Genomic DNA, 17,183 nt, shown 5'->3' with positions numbered 1-17,183 from the left:
AATGTAATACAGTAAATCATATTTTACGTCACAATTAAATAATTGGTTAATAAAGCTGTATATTGTTAGTATATTATCCAGTTATCAGTTATTATCCCTAAAATCCTGTCAGAAACATTAGTCTCAGTTTTACTGTCAACTCGGAGTGGGAAATCTCTGTTTAAAAATGCTGTGTGCTCATGCACTTCAAAATCTTATTTCATAATCAGTAAACAAGAATTACAGTCAGTCTTGTGATCATGTGATCATGTGACCTCATGGCTGGTTGGTGCTGAACAGATTGAGGAGTGCATTCAGCTGGAAGAAGGCTCATCGCCGACATGTTTGTCTCAGTTCTTTGTCTGCTGCTTCTTTCACACTCAGGTGAGTTTTACGTATTAACTCATAATGGATGTGTGAACTAACGGTGCTTTAGTGATCGAGCTCCCGTCTCATTTATACATCACATATGTGAGTGAATTTACAGTTCTGTACTTTGAGATAATACACAATGAAACATCATCTCTCATGTGTTGCAGCTCTCACTGTTGTTGTTCTTCAGTCGGGAGATCAAATATCCCAGCCAGGACTCATGGTGACCTTTGAGTGCAGTATGGGTCCCGGGCTCAGCATGGGCAGCTACACCATGTACTGGTACCGACAAAACCACTACGGAGCGCCACTGGAGTACCTGATCAAAGAATACGAGCAAACTGCGGGGCACTTCAAGTCATCTATAGACACATCCAAAAACAGCTTCCCTCTTCAAATCACTGAGCTGCTCCTAAATGACAGCAGCACCTACTACTGTGCTGCCAGACACAGTGAAGCACACACACCAGACGGTCGTACAAATAACGAGTCTGGCTGTCACAGATGTCACACAGGCAGGAAGAAGCTTGTGGCTTGTTTGGCTTTTACACTAAATTGGTGGAACAATAAAGAAATAATATAATAAATTCAATAAAGCACGTAAGGTTGACAACACTGCATTTTTTCAGGTAAAATTAACAAAAAATTTGGCACTACATCCAACCATCCTCACAAGCGCAGACCTGCGCTACATCTGAGATTGCATAATCTGCACAACATACCCAATATGTGCTTTGTTTAGTGTGTACAAACAGTGGTATGTATTAGACGCACAGAGCTGTAATTACCATGTCAGTTCACAAGAGCCTCCCCACCAGCTGGAGACACGAAACGATCACAACGTGCGTCACCCTTAGCTCTACTGGTAATTTTAAAATAATTTTAAAAATAGCCTATATTATGACTAGCAGGGTGAAATTTCACACACTAAAATTAAAGCATTATTGACTTTACTGAGCTGTCTTGGTTGCTGTGCCTCACAAACGTTGTCATCTACGACATTGCATTGTGGGATGCCAGTGTAGTGTCCATTTTTTGCTGATTGTAATATTTCACCGAAAAATATTATGCAATTCACATGCTTTTGGTTTCATAGACTGTTTTGGACAAAAAATCTCACTTACTGTTTTGGCGTACTAAATAGCTTGTGATTATAGAATGTGGGACGCAGGCTGTGTGTAACCGCACCAGCTCAGGACTCCAAATCCAACTTCTTCACCTGCCAGATCATCTGAGACCATCCAAGTCACTGTACTGCCAAATTCTGGTAAATGACACTGGAAAAAAGAAAAAAAGTATTAGATCTTTCAGCCTTGCCTAGAAATTACATATGTACAACTAATTTGAAACAGCAAATACTTTTAGAGGAAAATGTAATGCACAACAAACTAAATTTTTAAATTATGCTAATTAACATACTTGGTAGGTCTCAAAGGTGTCGACACTGAATTTAATAGCAAATTGTTCACTGACATGGTATTCAGGTGTTTTCTTCTTCTGTATCTTGCAATACAGTAGCCAGTTATAGTGATTACAGTGTTACCTTTTTATAACCTTTTTTTTATTAACATTAAACCAAAATCATTCTTCATTCTTTTACTAAACATGAGTGATTTTGTTGCCCAAATCTATGACAGGAGTCTACAAATCCAGAGATCTGTTGTCACAATCCTAAACTTTGTGAATCACCACCTTCATTGCAAAGTCTGCGAGGCAAATGAATGAAGGGATTCGTTGTCTGAAAGAAACGTCTCTGAACAAAAGCCAGACAGCAGTCACAGTGCTACAACAACATAATGAAGAAAGCAGTTCAGTAACAAAAAAAATGACGTTCTAGAAGACATGGTTGTTATTATAACTCATTAAAAATGGGACCAAAAACCAGTGACAGAAACAAGAAAAAATAAACAGCATGATGAACTTTATTAGTTCATTTACGTTACAGGAGCCCGTTCCTGAGACACCACAGAGCTGATCAGTTCAGATAAGTACGCAGGTGCGAGCACTGTCAGGATATCTTGTACAGTGTCTCATCTCTGTCACTCTGGCCTTTAAATCTGCACTCACTTTAAATTAATTAATTCTGTCTGGAGCCAGGAAGAAAAAAATTAAAGTATAATAAGTCGAAGAGGTTATCATACACTGACCTCTGCAGGGTTCACGTGGATTTACACTAAGATGTTGTAGTTAAAAATATGCATGTAAAAACGCTGGCCAGTCAATATCAGTGTTGCACAGATGTGAATGGGCCTGAAAATGGTGCAATTTTACCTAAAAGTAAAAAAAAAAAAAAAAAACATACAACAAATTTTTGGGACTGTAACATTAGCCTTATGACTTCATAATGAATGTTACACATTGTTTACTAATGACGCCTGATCCATCACTTCTTAAAACTGCAGAGCTTTCATTTTAATCCAGATATGTTGTATGTATGTTTTTACAGTAGTTTTAATGTGTTATTATAACCTTCTTCTATCCTTTATCAATGTGTTTTATAAATTACATATAATTTTTTGTAAGACCTATTTTTATTAGTTTATTTTATCTCTTATTTCTCCTCCTATGTCTGATAACAGTATTGTCCAATAATGTAATAACCTACTGTGATGTTCTTCTTCCTCTCATTACTTATGCAATCAGTCAGTAATATTATTATATTACTTTAAATGCATTAAGCCAATTATGATGTCATTATATAGATGTGGAGTTATTGTTTGTTGTGACAGATGTTTTTGGCCACTTGGGGGCAAACCAACTATTTACACAGACAGTATTTACTATAAAGTAACATTACTGTTCATTTGGAGTCATGCTTTAGGCCACCTGGTGAATGCAAGTCAAATATTGGCTTTCTTTTAGCTCTTTTTTAGTCTCCACCAACTCCTAAAGGAGGGCTCTTTAGCTCCACTATGTTCACTAGCAAGTTGCAAACTTCCACTGTTTAGTGCTAGCAGGTAGTACACTGTGTGTTTACCAGTTGGAAATAAAGATTTCACATTTAAGTTGCCACTGTATAACCAAACCAACGGGCTAAAGGATGATAAAATGCTCTAAAAAGCCAAAGGACACTGCAGAGTCAGATAATAAATATCTCTGGATTCATCAGGATGAGTGAAACCTTTCACATTATACCTGATCCCAAAGCGAAGCCGTGAATATCACTCGCTAAATGCGTCTCCTCCTCAGTTCAGAGATAAGTGGGAGGATAAAGAGGTGTGACCTGCAGAGACGTCACTCCCTCTGAACTACAAACAAACACAAACAAAGACCAGTTTCCTCTTTCCTCTCTTCTTTTCTTAGCTGTCACAGAAATAGCAGCAGTCAGGTTAAAGGCGTTCAGCCGTCAGTCAGCGACCTGAGCAGCTGCTCTCACACACACACACACAGATGGAGGCTGAGATATGGAGGAGCTGGGTGGGGGAAGGAGAGAGGAGAGGGGCAAAGAGACGGCAGGTTTTTGTGTGACGGTTTTTCACCGTGGGGACAGGGGGGGCACGGTGATACAATCCCATAGAGCCGCCGTACAAAAACCTCCTCCCATTAACTCCCATTGTGTAGACTGATGCATGCTGCCTGGGACACTGTGGAGAGCAGAAAAATGTATAATATTAAACTGTACAGGACAGCAGGGCACTTTAGCATTAAAAAGACAATTTACATGATAAAAATCTGCAGTATAAAAGTTTTGAAAATGACTTTCAAATCATATGTGGAGCACCGGGATTCTTCTTTCACTCATCTTGACAAAAAAAAACAACAAATGTGGACATTATGAAGCTTGTCCTGCATGTTTAAACTGTCTTCATCCTCTGGATTATCACACTGTGTCTCAGCAGGCTGATTATGGAAAGTTTGGAGACTTTTTAGTTCAGGAGACTTTCAGTGTGACACTGGAACTGAAGCTTACTTTGGAAAGGGAACAAAACTCACTGTTTTGGGTAAGTAGGACCTCTCACTGCTTCACTTCACTGCAACAAAGTTAAAATAGTCAAATGTTTTGTATGAAAGTGAAGACCAAACGGTTGTTGTGAAAAAGCTGAAATATTGAGCTGAAGTGAGAACACTGTGACCTACACTGAGCCTGCTTACTTCGGCCAAGGAACCAAACTGACTGTTTTAGGTAAATATTACAGTTTATTTCTATGTTTTAATGGATGTTGCATCGTCGAAAGGCCTTAAACCGAAGAGAAATATCAGTAAAAACTTTCCAAAGATTGTTCTGGTGAAGAGAAAATCAAGAGTTTCATGATCAGTGTTTCTGCACTGTGACGATAGAAACGAAGCTTACTTTGGAAAAGGAACCAAACTCACCGTTTTAGGTAAATATTTCAGTTTAAAACAGTATTTTTATAAATGCCATGTTGCTTTAGAGTCTTAGTATAAACCGAAGAATCAGTTACAACTTTCCAGAGATTGCTCAGGTAAAGTCAGACTCAGTAATTTCATGCTCAGTATTTCTTCACTGTGACAACTACAACGAAGCTTACTTTGGAAAAGGAACCAAACTGACTGTTTTGGGTAAGTCAAATAAATGAACAAATGTAAGAAGCTTTCTGATTGGAGTAGTACAATAAGAATAACACTGTACTAATAGTTAAGTTCAGCTCAGAGCTTTTTGGTGTTAAGCGTAAGCGCTGTGCCAATTTCGAAGCCTATTTCGGCCAGGGAACTAAACTGACTGTTCTCGGTAAGTAAGACATCGACATCATGTTCGTCTAATTAATTGACTGGTGTATAAAAAAGTTAAACTTTTGTTGTTAAGCAAAACAGTTGATCTTACATAAAATATATCAAACAAAAATGGACTGCAGCAAATGTTGGTGTTAGTTTTTCAAAGAAAAGTGGCATTTAATAAGATAATGTGAATTTATAAGCAACAAAATGTAAAGATTTAAATCAAAAGCATCATGTTGAGCTGTTTTGAGCACTGATCAAGTTCACTGTGACTCTGGTGCTAATGAAGCTTACTTTGGTGGAGGAACAAAGTTAACAGTTCTAGGTAAGAAATGTATGTTGTACACATATTCTATGCTAAAATAAGAAATCAAAACAAATGTAACAGAAAAACAAAAAGTGTTGTAAGTGCAGTGGTTCTTTAACGAACCTACTGTACTTGAGCTTAAGTTTGAGTTGAGCTTAGAGCTTTTTGTTCTTAAGCTTAATCGCTGTGTCAGTACGAAGCTTATTTCGGCCAGGGAACAAAGCTGACTGTTCTGGGTAAGTAAAAGCTCAAAATTTGTTGACATGAATTCACCTGTAAGAGAAGTGAAAAGTTTAAAAGCCTATCAGGTCGGTCATTGAGAGAAACAGTTTTGTGTAAAATCACAGGGTTTACTGCAGCAGCTGTTGGCGTTAAATGCAAAACAAGTTGCATTTATTACAAAATTAAAATGTAAAGACGCAAAGTAAAAGCAGCACGTTGGGCCATTTTGAGCACTGAGCAAGTTCACTGTGAACCAGGCTGCAGAAGCTTATTTTGGCGGAGGAACAAAGCTAACGGTTTTAGGTAAGAATTCACAACAAATGATAAAAAGCAAGCTGGTTGTTTTAAGATATTTACAGAATTTAAGTGTAGCTGCTAAGAGTTTCTTTGTTGTTAAGCTTAAGCACTGTCAGTTCAAAACCTACTGCAGTGAAGAAACACAGCTAACTGTTGTTGGTAATTTGGGATAATGTTCAACAGGGTTATAACTGAGAGTAACAACAAAATGTTGTTTAGAAAAGGCAGTAGTGGCTGGATCTAAAGGAGATTTGCATTTATGCCAAAACTAAAATGTAAAGATTTAAAGTAAAAGCAGCATGTTGGGCTGTTTTGAGCACTGATTCAGTTCACTGTGACGCTGGTGTCGGTGAGGCATATTTTGGTGGAGGAACAAAGTTAACAGTTATAGGTAAGAAATCAAATCAAACTAAAAAATAACACTCTAATTGGATTGTTTCTCTCTTAAACTTACTCTATCAAGTCTAGTTTAAGTTTAGCCAAGAGCTTTTTATTGTTTAGCTTAAACCTTGTGTTAATGCGAAGCCTATTTCAGCCAAAGAATAAAACTGACTGACTGACTGTTGGTAAGTAAACACAAAGTCTAACTGTGTTGCAACTGAGAGGTCTGCTATAGACACAACTTGAAACATGCTGTAGTTACTGGATTTAAAGGAAAGTTGCATTTATGACAAAACTAAAATGTAAAACGACAAGTTGAAGCAGCATGTTCGACTGTTTTGAGCACTGATCGAGTTCACTGTGACTCTGGTTATGAAGCTTTCTTCGGTGGAGGAACAAAGTTAACAGTTTTAGGTAAGGAATCAAACCAAATTTAAAAAAAAACAACAAAAAAAATTTAAAGAAAAAGAGCTTAAAAGAACTGTTAAGTTCAAACTTTTTTGTTCTAAAGTCTAAAAGCTGTGTCAGTCTGAAGCTCATTTTGGCCAGGAATTAAATTGGATTGAATTGTGGAACTGTTTTTGGCGAGTTGACATAAAGTCGGTGGTAACTGAGAAGATTGTATTGCTACAAAAGAAGGAAAGAAGCAAAGTAAAAGCAGCGTTGGGCTGTTTTAAGAAATGGTCGAGTTCACTGTGACTGTTAATTCGGAGGCTTACTTTGGAAGAGGAACAAAGTTAACAGTTTTAGGTAAGAAGTCACAATTTGGAAAAAAAACTTGTAACATTTTCCTCAAGAAACTTACAGCACTCAGGCCTAATTTAAATACTGTTCAGAGATTTTTGTTGTGAAGCTTAAACATTGTGTCAGTACGAAGCTTATTTTGGCTGACTGTTCTTGGTAAATGGGAATAACGTCTAACAGGTAAATGAGAAGTTTTTATTGTAAAAAGCACTTAAGTTGCATGTATTTGTACACTAAAATGTAAAGAAGCTAAGTCAAAGCAGCATCTTGGGCTGTTTTGTGCACTCATCGACTGCACTGTGACTGACCGAGAGGCTTACTTTGGTGGAGGAACAAAGTTAACAGTTTTAGGTAAGAAATCAAAACAAATGGAAAAATGGCATCATTTCTAGTTTAAGTTCGGCTCAGAGCTTTATGTTTTTAAGTTTAAACACTGTGAGTTTGAAACCTATTTCAGCCAGAGATCAAAACTGACTGTTCTTGGTAAGTTGACATAAAGTGGTAATTGAAAGGTTAATATTGAATGCACCAAATACAAAGGTAGTACTAAAAGAAAACTCAAATGTAACGATTCAAAGTAATGCAGCATCTTGTGCTGTTTTGAGCACTGATCACGTTCACTGTGACTCTGGCTCCGGTGCAGAGGCTTACTTCGGTGGAGGAACAAAGTTAACAGTTTTAGGTAAGAAATCAAAACAAATTAAAAAAAAAACAAAACACATTGTTATTGTGTCTTTAAAAAAAACATATTGTCCTTAAGTCTAGTTAAAGTTGTGGTAAGAGCTTCTGTTGTAAAGGTGAAGTGCTGTGACAGTATGAAGATGTTTTTATTACATATAGCTGAAAAAAATCGCTGTTCTTGTTGATTTTGAAGTAAAGTTACATTCAAAACAAGACTAAAAACTAAAGAAGTAAAGTAGAAGCAGCATGTTGGGCTAATTTCAGCACTGATGGAGTTCACTGTGACTCTGGTCGAGAGGCTTACTTTGGTGAGGGAACAAAATTAACAGTTTTAGGTAAGAAAACAATTAAAGTTCATTAAACATTGTTTAGGTATGACTGTGAAAACGTTTCTGACACTGTTCATTTGCTCCACAGCTCGGCTGACATCTAATGATAAACTAAGATTATAACTGTTAATGGGCTAAATTATGATAAAATAGTCACAAAAATAAACAGATGTTTTAGAGATGAATGTTAGTGCACAAAACATTTGACTCTTTTGCAAACTTAAGCAGCTAAAAGTCAAAGTCCTTACATGTGAAAGAGTGACAAAAGTGTAGTAATCTCAAAGATGCACAGATAAAGAAAGGCAGCAGGAAGAGTTTTTGTAACAGTCAAAAGTCTCTGTGAGTCCTACGGGCAAGTTTACTTTGGAGCTGGAACTAAACTCACTGTTTTAGGTAAGAAAATCTGCAACTAAAGCCTCTCACAGAGCTTGATTCAAAGATTTTTGTATGTTCAGATTATAGATAACAGTAAGAATATATTTCAAAGACATTTTATATTATAGTGTCGAACAAAGTGTGCTATTTTAATGTGTGAAAGAAGTTAATGCAGGAGTTAGTTCGTGTCAGTAAAAACAAACCATATCCACAATCTCCAGTAAAAGTACTGCGGCTATAAAACATTTGGCTCTGCGCCCAGATTATTACTCTCACAGCGAGTTCCTATCAGCTCTGTGAAACACTGTGAGCTCTCAGGCAGAAGCTTACTTTGGAGCTGGGACTAAACTCACCGTTTTAGGTAAGACGACCACAAAACTGAACATAAACTAAAACAATCTTCCTTAGAATATAACTGCAAACTAGTTGATACCAAACATTTTGCTCTTAAAATGGACCTTGAATCACAAGTTTAATGCTGTTAGCAATGAGTTGAACTTGATATAAATATGTATGTTTCTACAAAAGTGTTTAATGCATCTGCAAAGAGAGCACAAAGACAGTCGACAGCTTTCAGTGCTGAGCGCTCAAACAGTTTTCCTGTAGCCTTGTATCAGTGTGAACGACTACGACCCTGCTTACTTTGGCAGTGGCACCAAACTGACAGTGTTGGGTAAGAAAATTATAAAAAGTCATACTCAGAAATGTCTGTTTAGTGACCTTCTCTTAACTTAAATGTGAGAATTACTGCGTGAAGTTTCAGGTGGTAAAAAACTGTTGCTCATTGTCTTGTTTGGTGCTGCAGCAGCATTGTGTTACTTTGTGTCAGAACTGCAAAAGAAAATGTAAAATTTGAGATAATTTGGGAAAAAATACCCTATTCTTTAGCAAACAGACTTATTTAAGTGCAGGTAAAAGACTGTATGCATTATATTACATTTCTCAGATAGTCAAAATTAGTTTTTCTTTCCCTGCATCAAAAAGTGAAAGAAAAAAGTCCATTTAAAAAACATTCATGAGTCTGTAAATGGGATATATGTAATCTAATGATTGTACTTTAAATGAAATGATTACTTACGAATGCAGTTTTAAAAAACAGAAGTTCGAGGTTAATTCAGCTGTTTTAGATCTTTGTCAGTTTTTAACATGTGAGTCAGCGGTGTGCTCTGCTTATCCTGCTGAATTTGGAGCAGGAACCAAACTAACAGTTCTTGGTAAGATTTTTTTAAAATTCAAAAAAATATCTAAAAAGAAATTTTAATCCTGCAACCTACTGTGATCATGTTTTATTGGTGTTCAGATTCAGTTTGATAGTTCTTACTTTGCGCCCTGATGTTCATGTCTAAACTCTGCTGTTAAGATGTCTCATGTACATTAGCTGTTGAAGTTTGCTGTTGATCTTTGCAGCTTTTTATCGTGATTTATGTCCTTTCTTACTGCAGAACCAGACTGCGAAATCACAAAACCAACAGTTCAAGTTCTTCCTCCGGCAGCAAAAGAGTGTCGAGACCAGAAAGACAATGCAAGGAAGAAGACCATTGTTTGTGTGGCCACTGGATTCTACCCAGACCATGTCCAAGTGTCCTGGCAGATCAACGGGAACAGCGTCACCAATGGTGTGGCGACTGATGAAGCTGCCCTGCGAGAGGACAAGTTTTACAAAATCACCAGCAGGCTGAGGGTCCTTGCCAAAGAATGGTACAAACCAGACACTAAATTCACATGTACTGTCAGCTTCTTCGATGGGACAGAAACTACATCTCATTCAGATTCAATTAATGGAGAAGAAGGTACATTTCATTTCAAACTGACTTAAACTTGATGGGAAATAACTGTAAACAATCATCTAATTAATTTCTTATCTTTCTATCAGCTAAAGGAGAAGCCCTGACAAAAGGTAAATGTATTTTCTGATTCTTCACACTTCAGTTTTTGCTACTATTTAGTGTAACTGGTCATATCTGAATGTTTGGACTCTCTGCAGAGAAATATCTGAGGATCACGCAGACGGCCAAATTCTCCTACAGTGTTTTCATCATCAAGAGCATCACCTACGGAGCCTTTGTGGGGTTTCTGGTGTGGAAACTTCAGGTTTGTTCTGCACAACTTTTCTCTGCTGCTCATCCTTTTTGATTTACTGCACATGAAAATAGTCTCTGAGCATTAGAATATATGAATGAACAACTAATAGAAAAGCGTTCATGACATTATGACATTGTGTCCTCTCTGTCTGTTGCAGAGTTCAGCTGGAAAGCAGAACAACTGAGAGCTAAACTGAACAACGATTGGGATGGATTCTTGGTTTCTGTAAATACAATTTGCAGTTTGTGGTGGTTATATTTCTGCAGCTTTGTATCATGGCATATTTGCATTCATGTATAAACGAGCCAATCAAATTATGCCAACATTAGAGGAATATATTCTTGCTAATATAATGGCTATAAGACGCAGCCCAGTCGCTAAAAGAAAATGCTAGTATTGAACTTTTGCGCACAGCATGAATACGTGACATTTGCATGTTTGATTTTTACCATTACAACATTTCTGGAGTGAAGTTGTAAAGTGAGACGCCTGCCAAGCTATAGACCCCCGTTTGAGACAGACGAACAGAAAAATGAGTTGTGATTTAGTAAGTCCTCGCACTGTTTAAGCACCAAACGTGGGTGTTTGGTTGTGCCCTCGCAACAGATTATTTTAAGCCCAAACATGATCTTTTCCTAACCAAGTGGTTTTTGTGTCTAAAGCTACTGAAATGCAACATTAAAACGTGAAAATGTAATCTGTCGGTGGGTTGCATAAACGTACAATGCTAACATTTTTTACAGTGATGGGGTTGAGACAGACACATCTGTGTTTGTGGACTATTTGCTGCTTATTTTCTTCTCAATAAAACTATCTCAGAGGATCTTTCACTCATGTTTAATTCAATTTGCGTTTTAAGTTTTGCCTCAAGTGTCTGCTTAAAGAGACTCTGACAAACTGTCTTGAATATGCGGATCACGTTAACAAACAGCATGTATCTAAAACTGAAAGGTTTATGCAGTAACCTCTATGTCAGACTAAACTTTTAAACAGGTGAAGATTAAGCAGATAAATTACAATTTTAGTCAGTTGCTCCAAATTTTACTGATATGCAGTTAGGCTGCCATCCCCCACCTCAGTGCTCTCACATCTCATCTGAAACCGATCATCACTTTTTCCACAGACAGTGTGAGGTATTTTTAGGTGCTCTTTTATCTGCATCTTTTCAGAGAAATGCGTTATTCCTCGCCTACATAACTCTGAAACAACTCAGCTGGGGAAAATTTAATGTGCAGTTTCATACAGGTCTTAACATTTGAATTGGTGGTGATTTAAGGTTATCTGATTACATATGAATCAATTTGGAAAAACTCAACTCTAAAATTGTTTTTAAGTCATTTGAATGCATTAAAGTGGCTTTATTTAAGTCATATCTACTTCTTCTATTCTGCACAAGTGTGAGAAGCTTATGAGAGTTTACATTCTCTTCATGAATAAAAGCAGCTACTCTGTCAGTAGGACAGTAAATGTGAGTGTGAGTCGACCACAGAACAACAGGAAATCAGCTTTCTCATCTGTGTACAGAAGAAGGTCAGAGCTGTTGCTGAAACCTGCAGAGGAGCAGAGAGCGACAGCAGAGGAGAGGAAGTGGTCACGGAGCAGCCTGCGCGTCGTTCTCTCTGCTGAGAAAAGACGGAGGTGAAACCTTCAGCTTTACCACAACCTCCGTTTCACAGAGTGCACCTGCTTCTCTGCACCGACACCCCCACACTGCACTGCAGCTCTCTGAGCAAACAGCTGGAAAACTTTTATTTCTGTGTCAACTGAAGCTACAGAGTCAACATACATGTGTTACATATACAACAGCTGTTTACTGTCATCTGGTGCAAAAATATGCATCTGACTGTTCATTTAGTAGCAGTTTAGTAGCAGTCTCAGACTAAAGACAGTTATCTCCAGTAATTAATAAACAAAATATATAAACTCCTCTATAAATCATCTTCATGTTATTCTCCAATACATATTTGTTTTCTTGCTTGATTCAAACTGAAATAAAGACCCCAGAGGGACTGGGAAAAATACATATTTTTTTCCATTTGTTTCCTTTAAAAACATGTTTGTGCTAATTCAAGTCACATGAACAGGAAACAGTGTGTGAGACCGTGAAAGAAAAATAGTGCATCTGACATCTGTGAGCAACATAATTATATCTCCTCCTGCAAACGCTGATATCTATATGTTCATGTTTTCATCCGTTTGCTGAAAAATAGATTTTCACACTGTCTCTCCATTATTTGTAATGTCTCAGAAAAAGCAAAAACACCAATAAATGTGCAGATTGTAGGTTCATAGGTTCATAATAAAGGGTCACAGCAAATGTAAGGCCAGTTTCATTTTACTGGACCTAAACTAGACTGCTGAGCTCAACCACAAACTCCAGGGTGGAAAATCAGAATCCAAACTGCACAGAGACATAATGCTGCAAGAAGTTAACTAAAGAGAAATGTTTTCAGTTTCTATCTACTGCTTTTACTTACAGTAAAACCATCATTATAACATTTATGTTTAATTCAATCTCACTATTTGTCCCAGAGGGCAATATGGCACAGAAACATACAGCAGATGACATTAATCTGCACACAGGGTGACTTGCACCTGTGCACATTCAAGCTTCACAGGAGCAGATTATAAAGTGTTCACCACTTATCATCGGGCCTAAAATAATTCAGTGGGCATTAAAAATGACAACATCTCCTAATAACGTAAATACATTTCCAATGTAGTATACAGGACCATCAACAGGTCATGACAGTCACAGTAATGCAGCATCAGGACCGACTCCATAAAGGCTGATGCTGCAATAAAGCTCACAAGTACAAAATGTTCTGTTACTGTCACCCTCTCATCAACATCACCATCAGTACTTTAAATTCAATATGTAGAGTTCCTGTCATCCAATCACTGTCATCAACATCATCATCAGTACTTTAAATTCAATATGTAGAGTTCCTGTCATCCAATCACTGTCATCAACATCATCATCAGTACTTTAAATTCAATATGTAGAGTTCCTGTCATCCAATCACTGTCATCAACATCATCATCAGTACTTTAAATTCAATATGTAGAGTTCCTGTCATCCAATCACTGTCATCAACATCATCAATACTACGAGTAAAAAATGTACTGTTACTGTCACCCTCTCATCAACATCATCAATACTACAGCACAATATATAGAGCTCCTGTCACCCGCTCAATACTACCAGTACAATATGTACTGTTACTGTTACTGTCACCGATGTTTATAGACATGTTGGAACTTTTTACTCATAGAGGAGTATTTTTTTAGATATTCATACAAAACCATCTTATAATAGTGGTCTGAAAGTTTCCTAACACATAAAGGTGTGTACATATTGACATGAGGGTTACCTTAAGTATAATATCAATAAATTTAATAATAAATGAATGAAAGTATTTAAACTCTCCATGTGCCATCATCAGCCTCACTGATACTGATTGTGTGGCACACTTGCATTATTAGCAACCAAAACCTAAAACTTGAGACAGCAAGCATAACTGCTGTTATTTAGAGTAACCACCCATGTATTTTCAGCAAGTTTAAAAATTAGGCTAGAAAGTATCTGTTTAACATGGATGTTAACCTCTTTGACTGGACAGATGATGTTTGGTGCCCTGAATGAAATTTTGATTAAACTGCTGCAACAACAAGCAGATCTGTGAAATTTTGATGACTATTTTTTAGAGGTGTGTTTAAAGACTTCAGCCACTACATACAAAAAAAGCCACGCGTTTAGTTTCAAGCAGCTGAATGACATTTCATTTGTCATGTTGAGCGACCTCTTGTGGTGAAAACTGAACAGCAGGTTGAGTGAATGATTTATGCAGTAATCCAAGCCAACACAGGTTCTATAAAAATGTTTCTTTAAATGATCAAATAACTATATAAAGTCAAAAAATAGAGACTTAAAATAAAAAATAAGCTTTTTGTATGTGACAGAATCAGCATGAGGCACAACCCTGTATCAGTGAAATATTTTCTTTTTTTTTAAAGAGCAACAGTTTATATCAGATATGGAACGAGAAACAGAATTTCTGATATTGACTTTATTACATTTAAAAGACTTCATAAGTTACCATTTACACTAAAAATAATACCTGCTCATCAAAATTTAAAAATTAAAAGTTTGTTTTTTCATGAATAAAAAAAATCCCTTTGTGCCTTTGAATGGTTCAGATGCAATTAAACACTTTTTGCTTCATTTAGTGTGCAAAGATCTATGAATAAACAAATTAGTCCGACCCCTCAGCCAAAAATCTTTAAAATTGAGCATTGAAGAAGCATCAGGGAGGCGACTACCTTTACTGACTTCTACTGTTGACTGTGAAATTACAGCATCAGTACAACTGGTTCCCAGTAGAAGTCTGTGGGACTTCATAATGGATACACAGTACACTGTTTTTTTTATTATGGGTATGCTGGGGTACAAAGCTACTTACACACACATGCATACAGACCAGAAGTCTGTCCTACAATGTCGGTAACGGGACTCAGACTTAACTCACTTTTCATCGGTCTCTGGCCTTAACTGAAGAGTGTTCGCACGTTGATGTGTGGATGTTAAGATTTTCATTTGTTTATAAAAATGTCAAAGATGTGACAGACACTCACCTTAGACTCCTCCTACTGCTGCAGCTGCTGAGTGGAGGCTGTATATTGAGAGGATACGAGAGTCTGCAGACTATCAAGTCACCATCTGCTGGATGAACCTGCAACACATCACACAGTCAGATCTTAAAAATGAAATATAATGTATAAAATGTAAATATAAATAAGACCATCCACAGGTAATTTTCAAAGACTAAACAATCAAGTATTCAACTTTAGATGTTTTTCTGATAAATAATAGACTACAGCTTACTCTAAATATACAGTGAATTTTTTTTGCAAGAAAAAAAAATTGGGGGGCGAGAACTTTTTTTTGGGCGAGAATGTTTTTTTTCTTTTTGGTGAGAAAAAAATGTTTGCACTCTAAACACTACATGCATCTCTTATTAATAAAATTCTGATATTTGAGCACTTTCATGTTACATAAAAGGTCATAGTGGTCACTGTCACTTGCAGCAATTAAAAAAAAAAAAATCTCATCCAAAAAAATACTTAGTATTTAGTATTTTTAGTATTTTTCATATTCGAGTATTTGCATTTAATTTTAGACTACTTAAATACTCACAAAAAAGTTCACTTTTGTGTCCTTTACAGTTAAACATGCAGGTCTCACTGGTGGAAGCAGAGTCACCCAGACCGCCATTCTATTAGAGAAACAGGGTGACAGTACAACGATGAAGTGCAGCCAAACCAAGGGTGCTCAGTATCTCCAGATGTACTAGACAGCTGCCAGGAGAAACAATGAAACTAATTGTGTTTGCATCAACTGCTAGAAAATATTAGGATTTTGGAGAATTCAGCAAAGAGAAATTTGCAGCCACCAAGCCTGACGCTGAGAGTGGGACACAAACACTCCCAGTTACACTTGGATTCACCATGTGGCTCTTGAGACAGCAGCAAACAGCATCAAAGAACGTCGGAGAAGATACCGACTCTGTCACCTGCAGCTCTTTATATCTCTGCTGTAACGTCACACCTCCCATCACTCACACTGACAGGGCCTCACGCCTCTAAGTTCATTTTGCTCCGAACACAATAATGATCACAGCTGGTCTCATCAAACTCTCTGCAGCAGCTCTGCTCTGGACTGCAGGTACTGAACTTTATGATGAACAGGAGGAGAAATTGTCACTTCTGTTTCTCTTCCAACTTCCATGAAATGAAAATAATATATATTCATGAGTTGATTTTTCAGTTTGCACGATAAACAGGAGTCACTAGTGTTTCTGTAACATGACGAGATCTTTTTTTTTTACCCTCACAGGTCTAACTGATGGGAGTGATGTCACCCAGACTCCTCAGCTGTGGAGGGCCGAGGGTCAGTCTGCCAGAATGAACTGCAGTCACACGAAGGAAAGCTCATATCGCCAGATGTACTGGTTCAGACAGCTGCCAGGGGACACAATGAAGCAAATAGTTCTTACAACTGCATACAGCCCTCATGAGTACGAGAGTGGCTTCAGTGAGGACAAGTTTCCAGCAGCAAAGAGCGATTCTCAGACTGGATCTCTGACTGTGGAGAATCTGCTGCCTGAGGACAGCGGAGTGTATTTCTGTGCTGTGAGTCAACACAGTGATACAGGAGACTGAGACAGCTGTACAAAAACCCACAGTGAAGACAGGACGGCTGTCTCTTTAATGATCTGCAGAGAGCACTGCACACTTAGAGTTACACTCATCTTCAGACAAACATTATGAAAGTGTGACTCCTGAACTTGTAACCTTATAACCTTATCTAGTATTTAGTTTATAAGATTTCGGCCTGTTTTGATTTCTGACTATTGCATAAGCAACTCTTAAAAGTCCCCGTTTTATATGATTTGTCTGTGATTTTCTCACCGTCAATGTATTTCATGGATGTAAAGATACATACTTTTGTTTGTTATCTGATTTCATGTTATCTTTGTATTATGGTTTGTTATTATTATGTATTTATATTCTACCATTTCCAGATTTCATCATCTGGGTCGTGAAGACTTCCTCTTGGTTTCCGCCACTATATAAGAGGGGCCATACCTATAATGCAAATGTTTTTAAAGCCCTATAATAAAAGCTTTTTAAGGTAATTCCTCCTCATTTTGGAGTGCCTAGATTTCCTTCCTGTT

At 37.3% G+C, this 17,183-nt stretch overlaps 2 gene segments (V, D, J or C); both read left to right on the top strand.

Moving 5' to 3' along the window:
- The first annotated feature begins 304 nt into the window (after positions 1-304).
- Positions 305-11,269, top strand: LOC121953574 (T-cell receptor beta-2 chain C region-like). The segment is given in 7 exon segments: positions 305-363; positions 519-800; positions 8,981-9,037; positions 9,807-10,154; positions 10,238-10,261; positions 10,349-10,455; positions 10,604-11,269. Coding segments are annotated over 7 exon segments (888 nt in total).
- Positions 11,270-16,112: 4,843 nt separating this feature from the next.
- On the top strand, positions 16,113-17,183 carry LOC121953573 (T cell receptor beta variable 29-1-like). The segment is given in 2 exon segments: positions 16,113-16,171; positions 16,343-17,183. Coding segments are annotated over 2 exon segments (381 nt in total).

The sequence above is a fragment of the Plectropomus leopardus genome, chromosome 14 (assembly GCF_026936395.1).
Source record: "Plectropomus leopardus strain MGB_pleo_1.0 chromosome 14, ASM2693639v1, whole genome shotgun sequence".
Classification (NCBI taxonomy): Eukaryota; Metazoa; Chordata; class Actinopteri; order Perciformes; family Serranidae; genus Plectropomus; species Plectropomus leopardus.
Note: the sequence above shows the minus strand (reverse complement) of the source record. Positions and strands in the feature narration are given on the sequence as shown.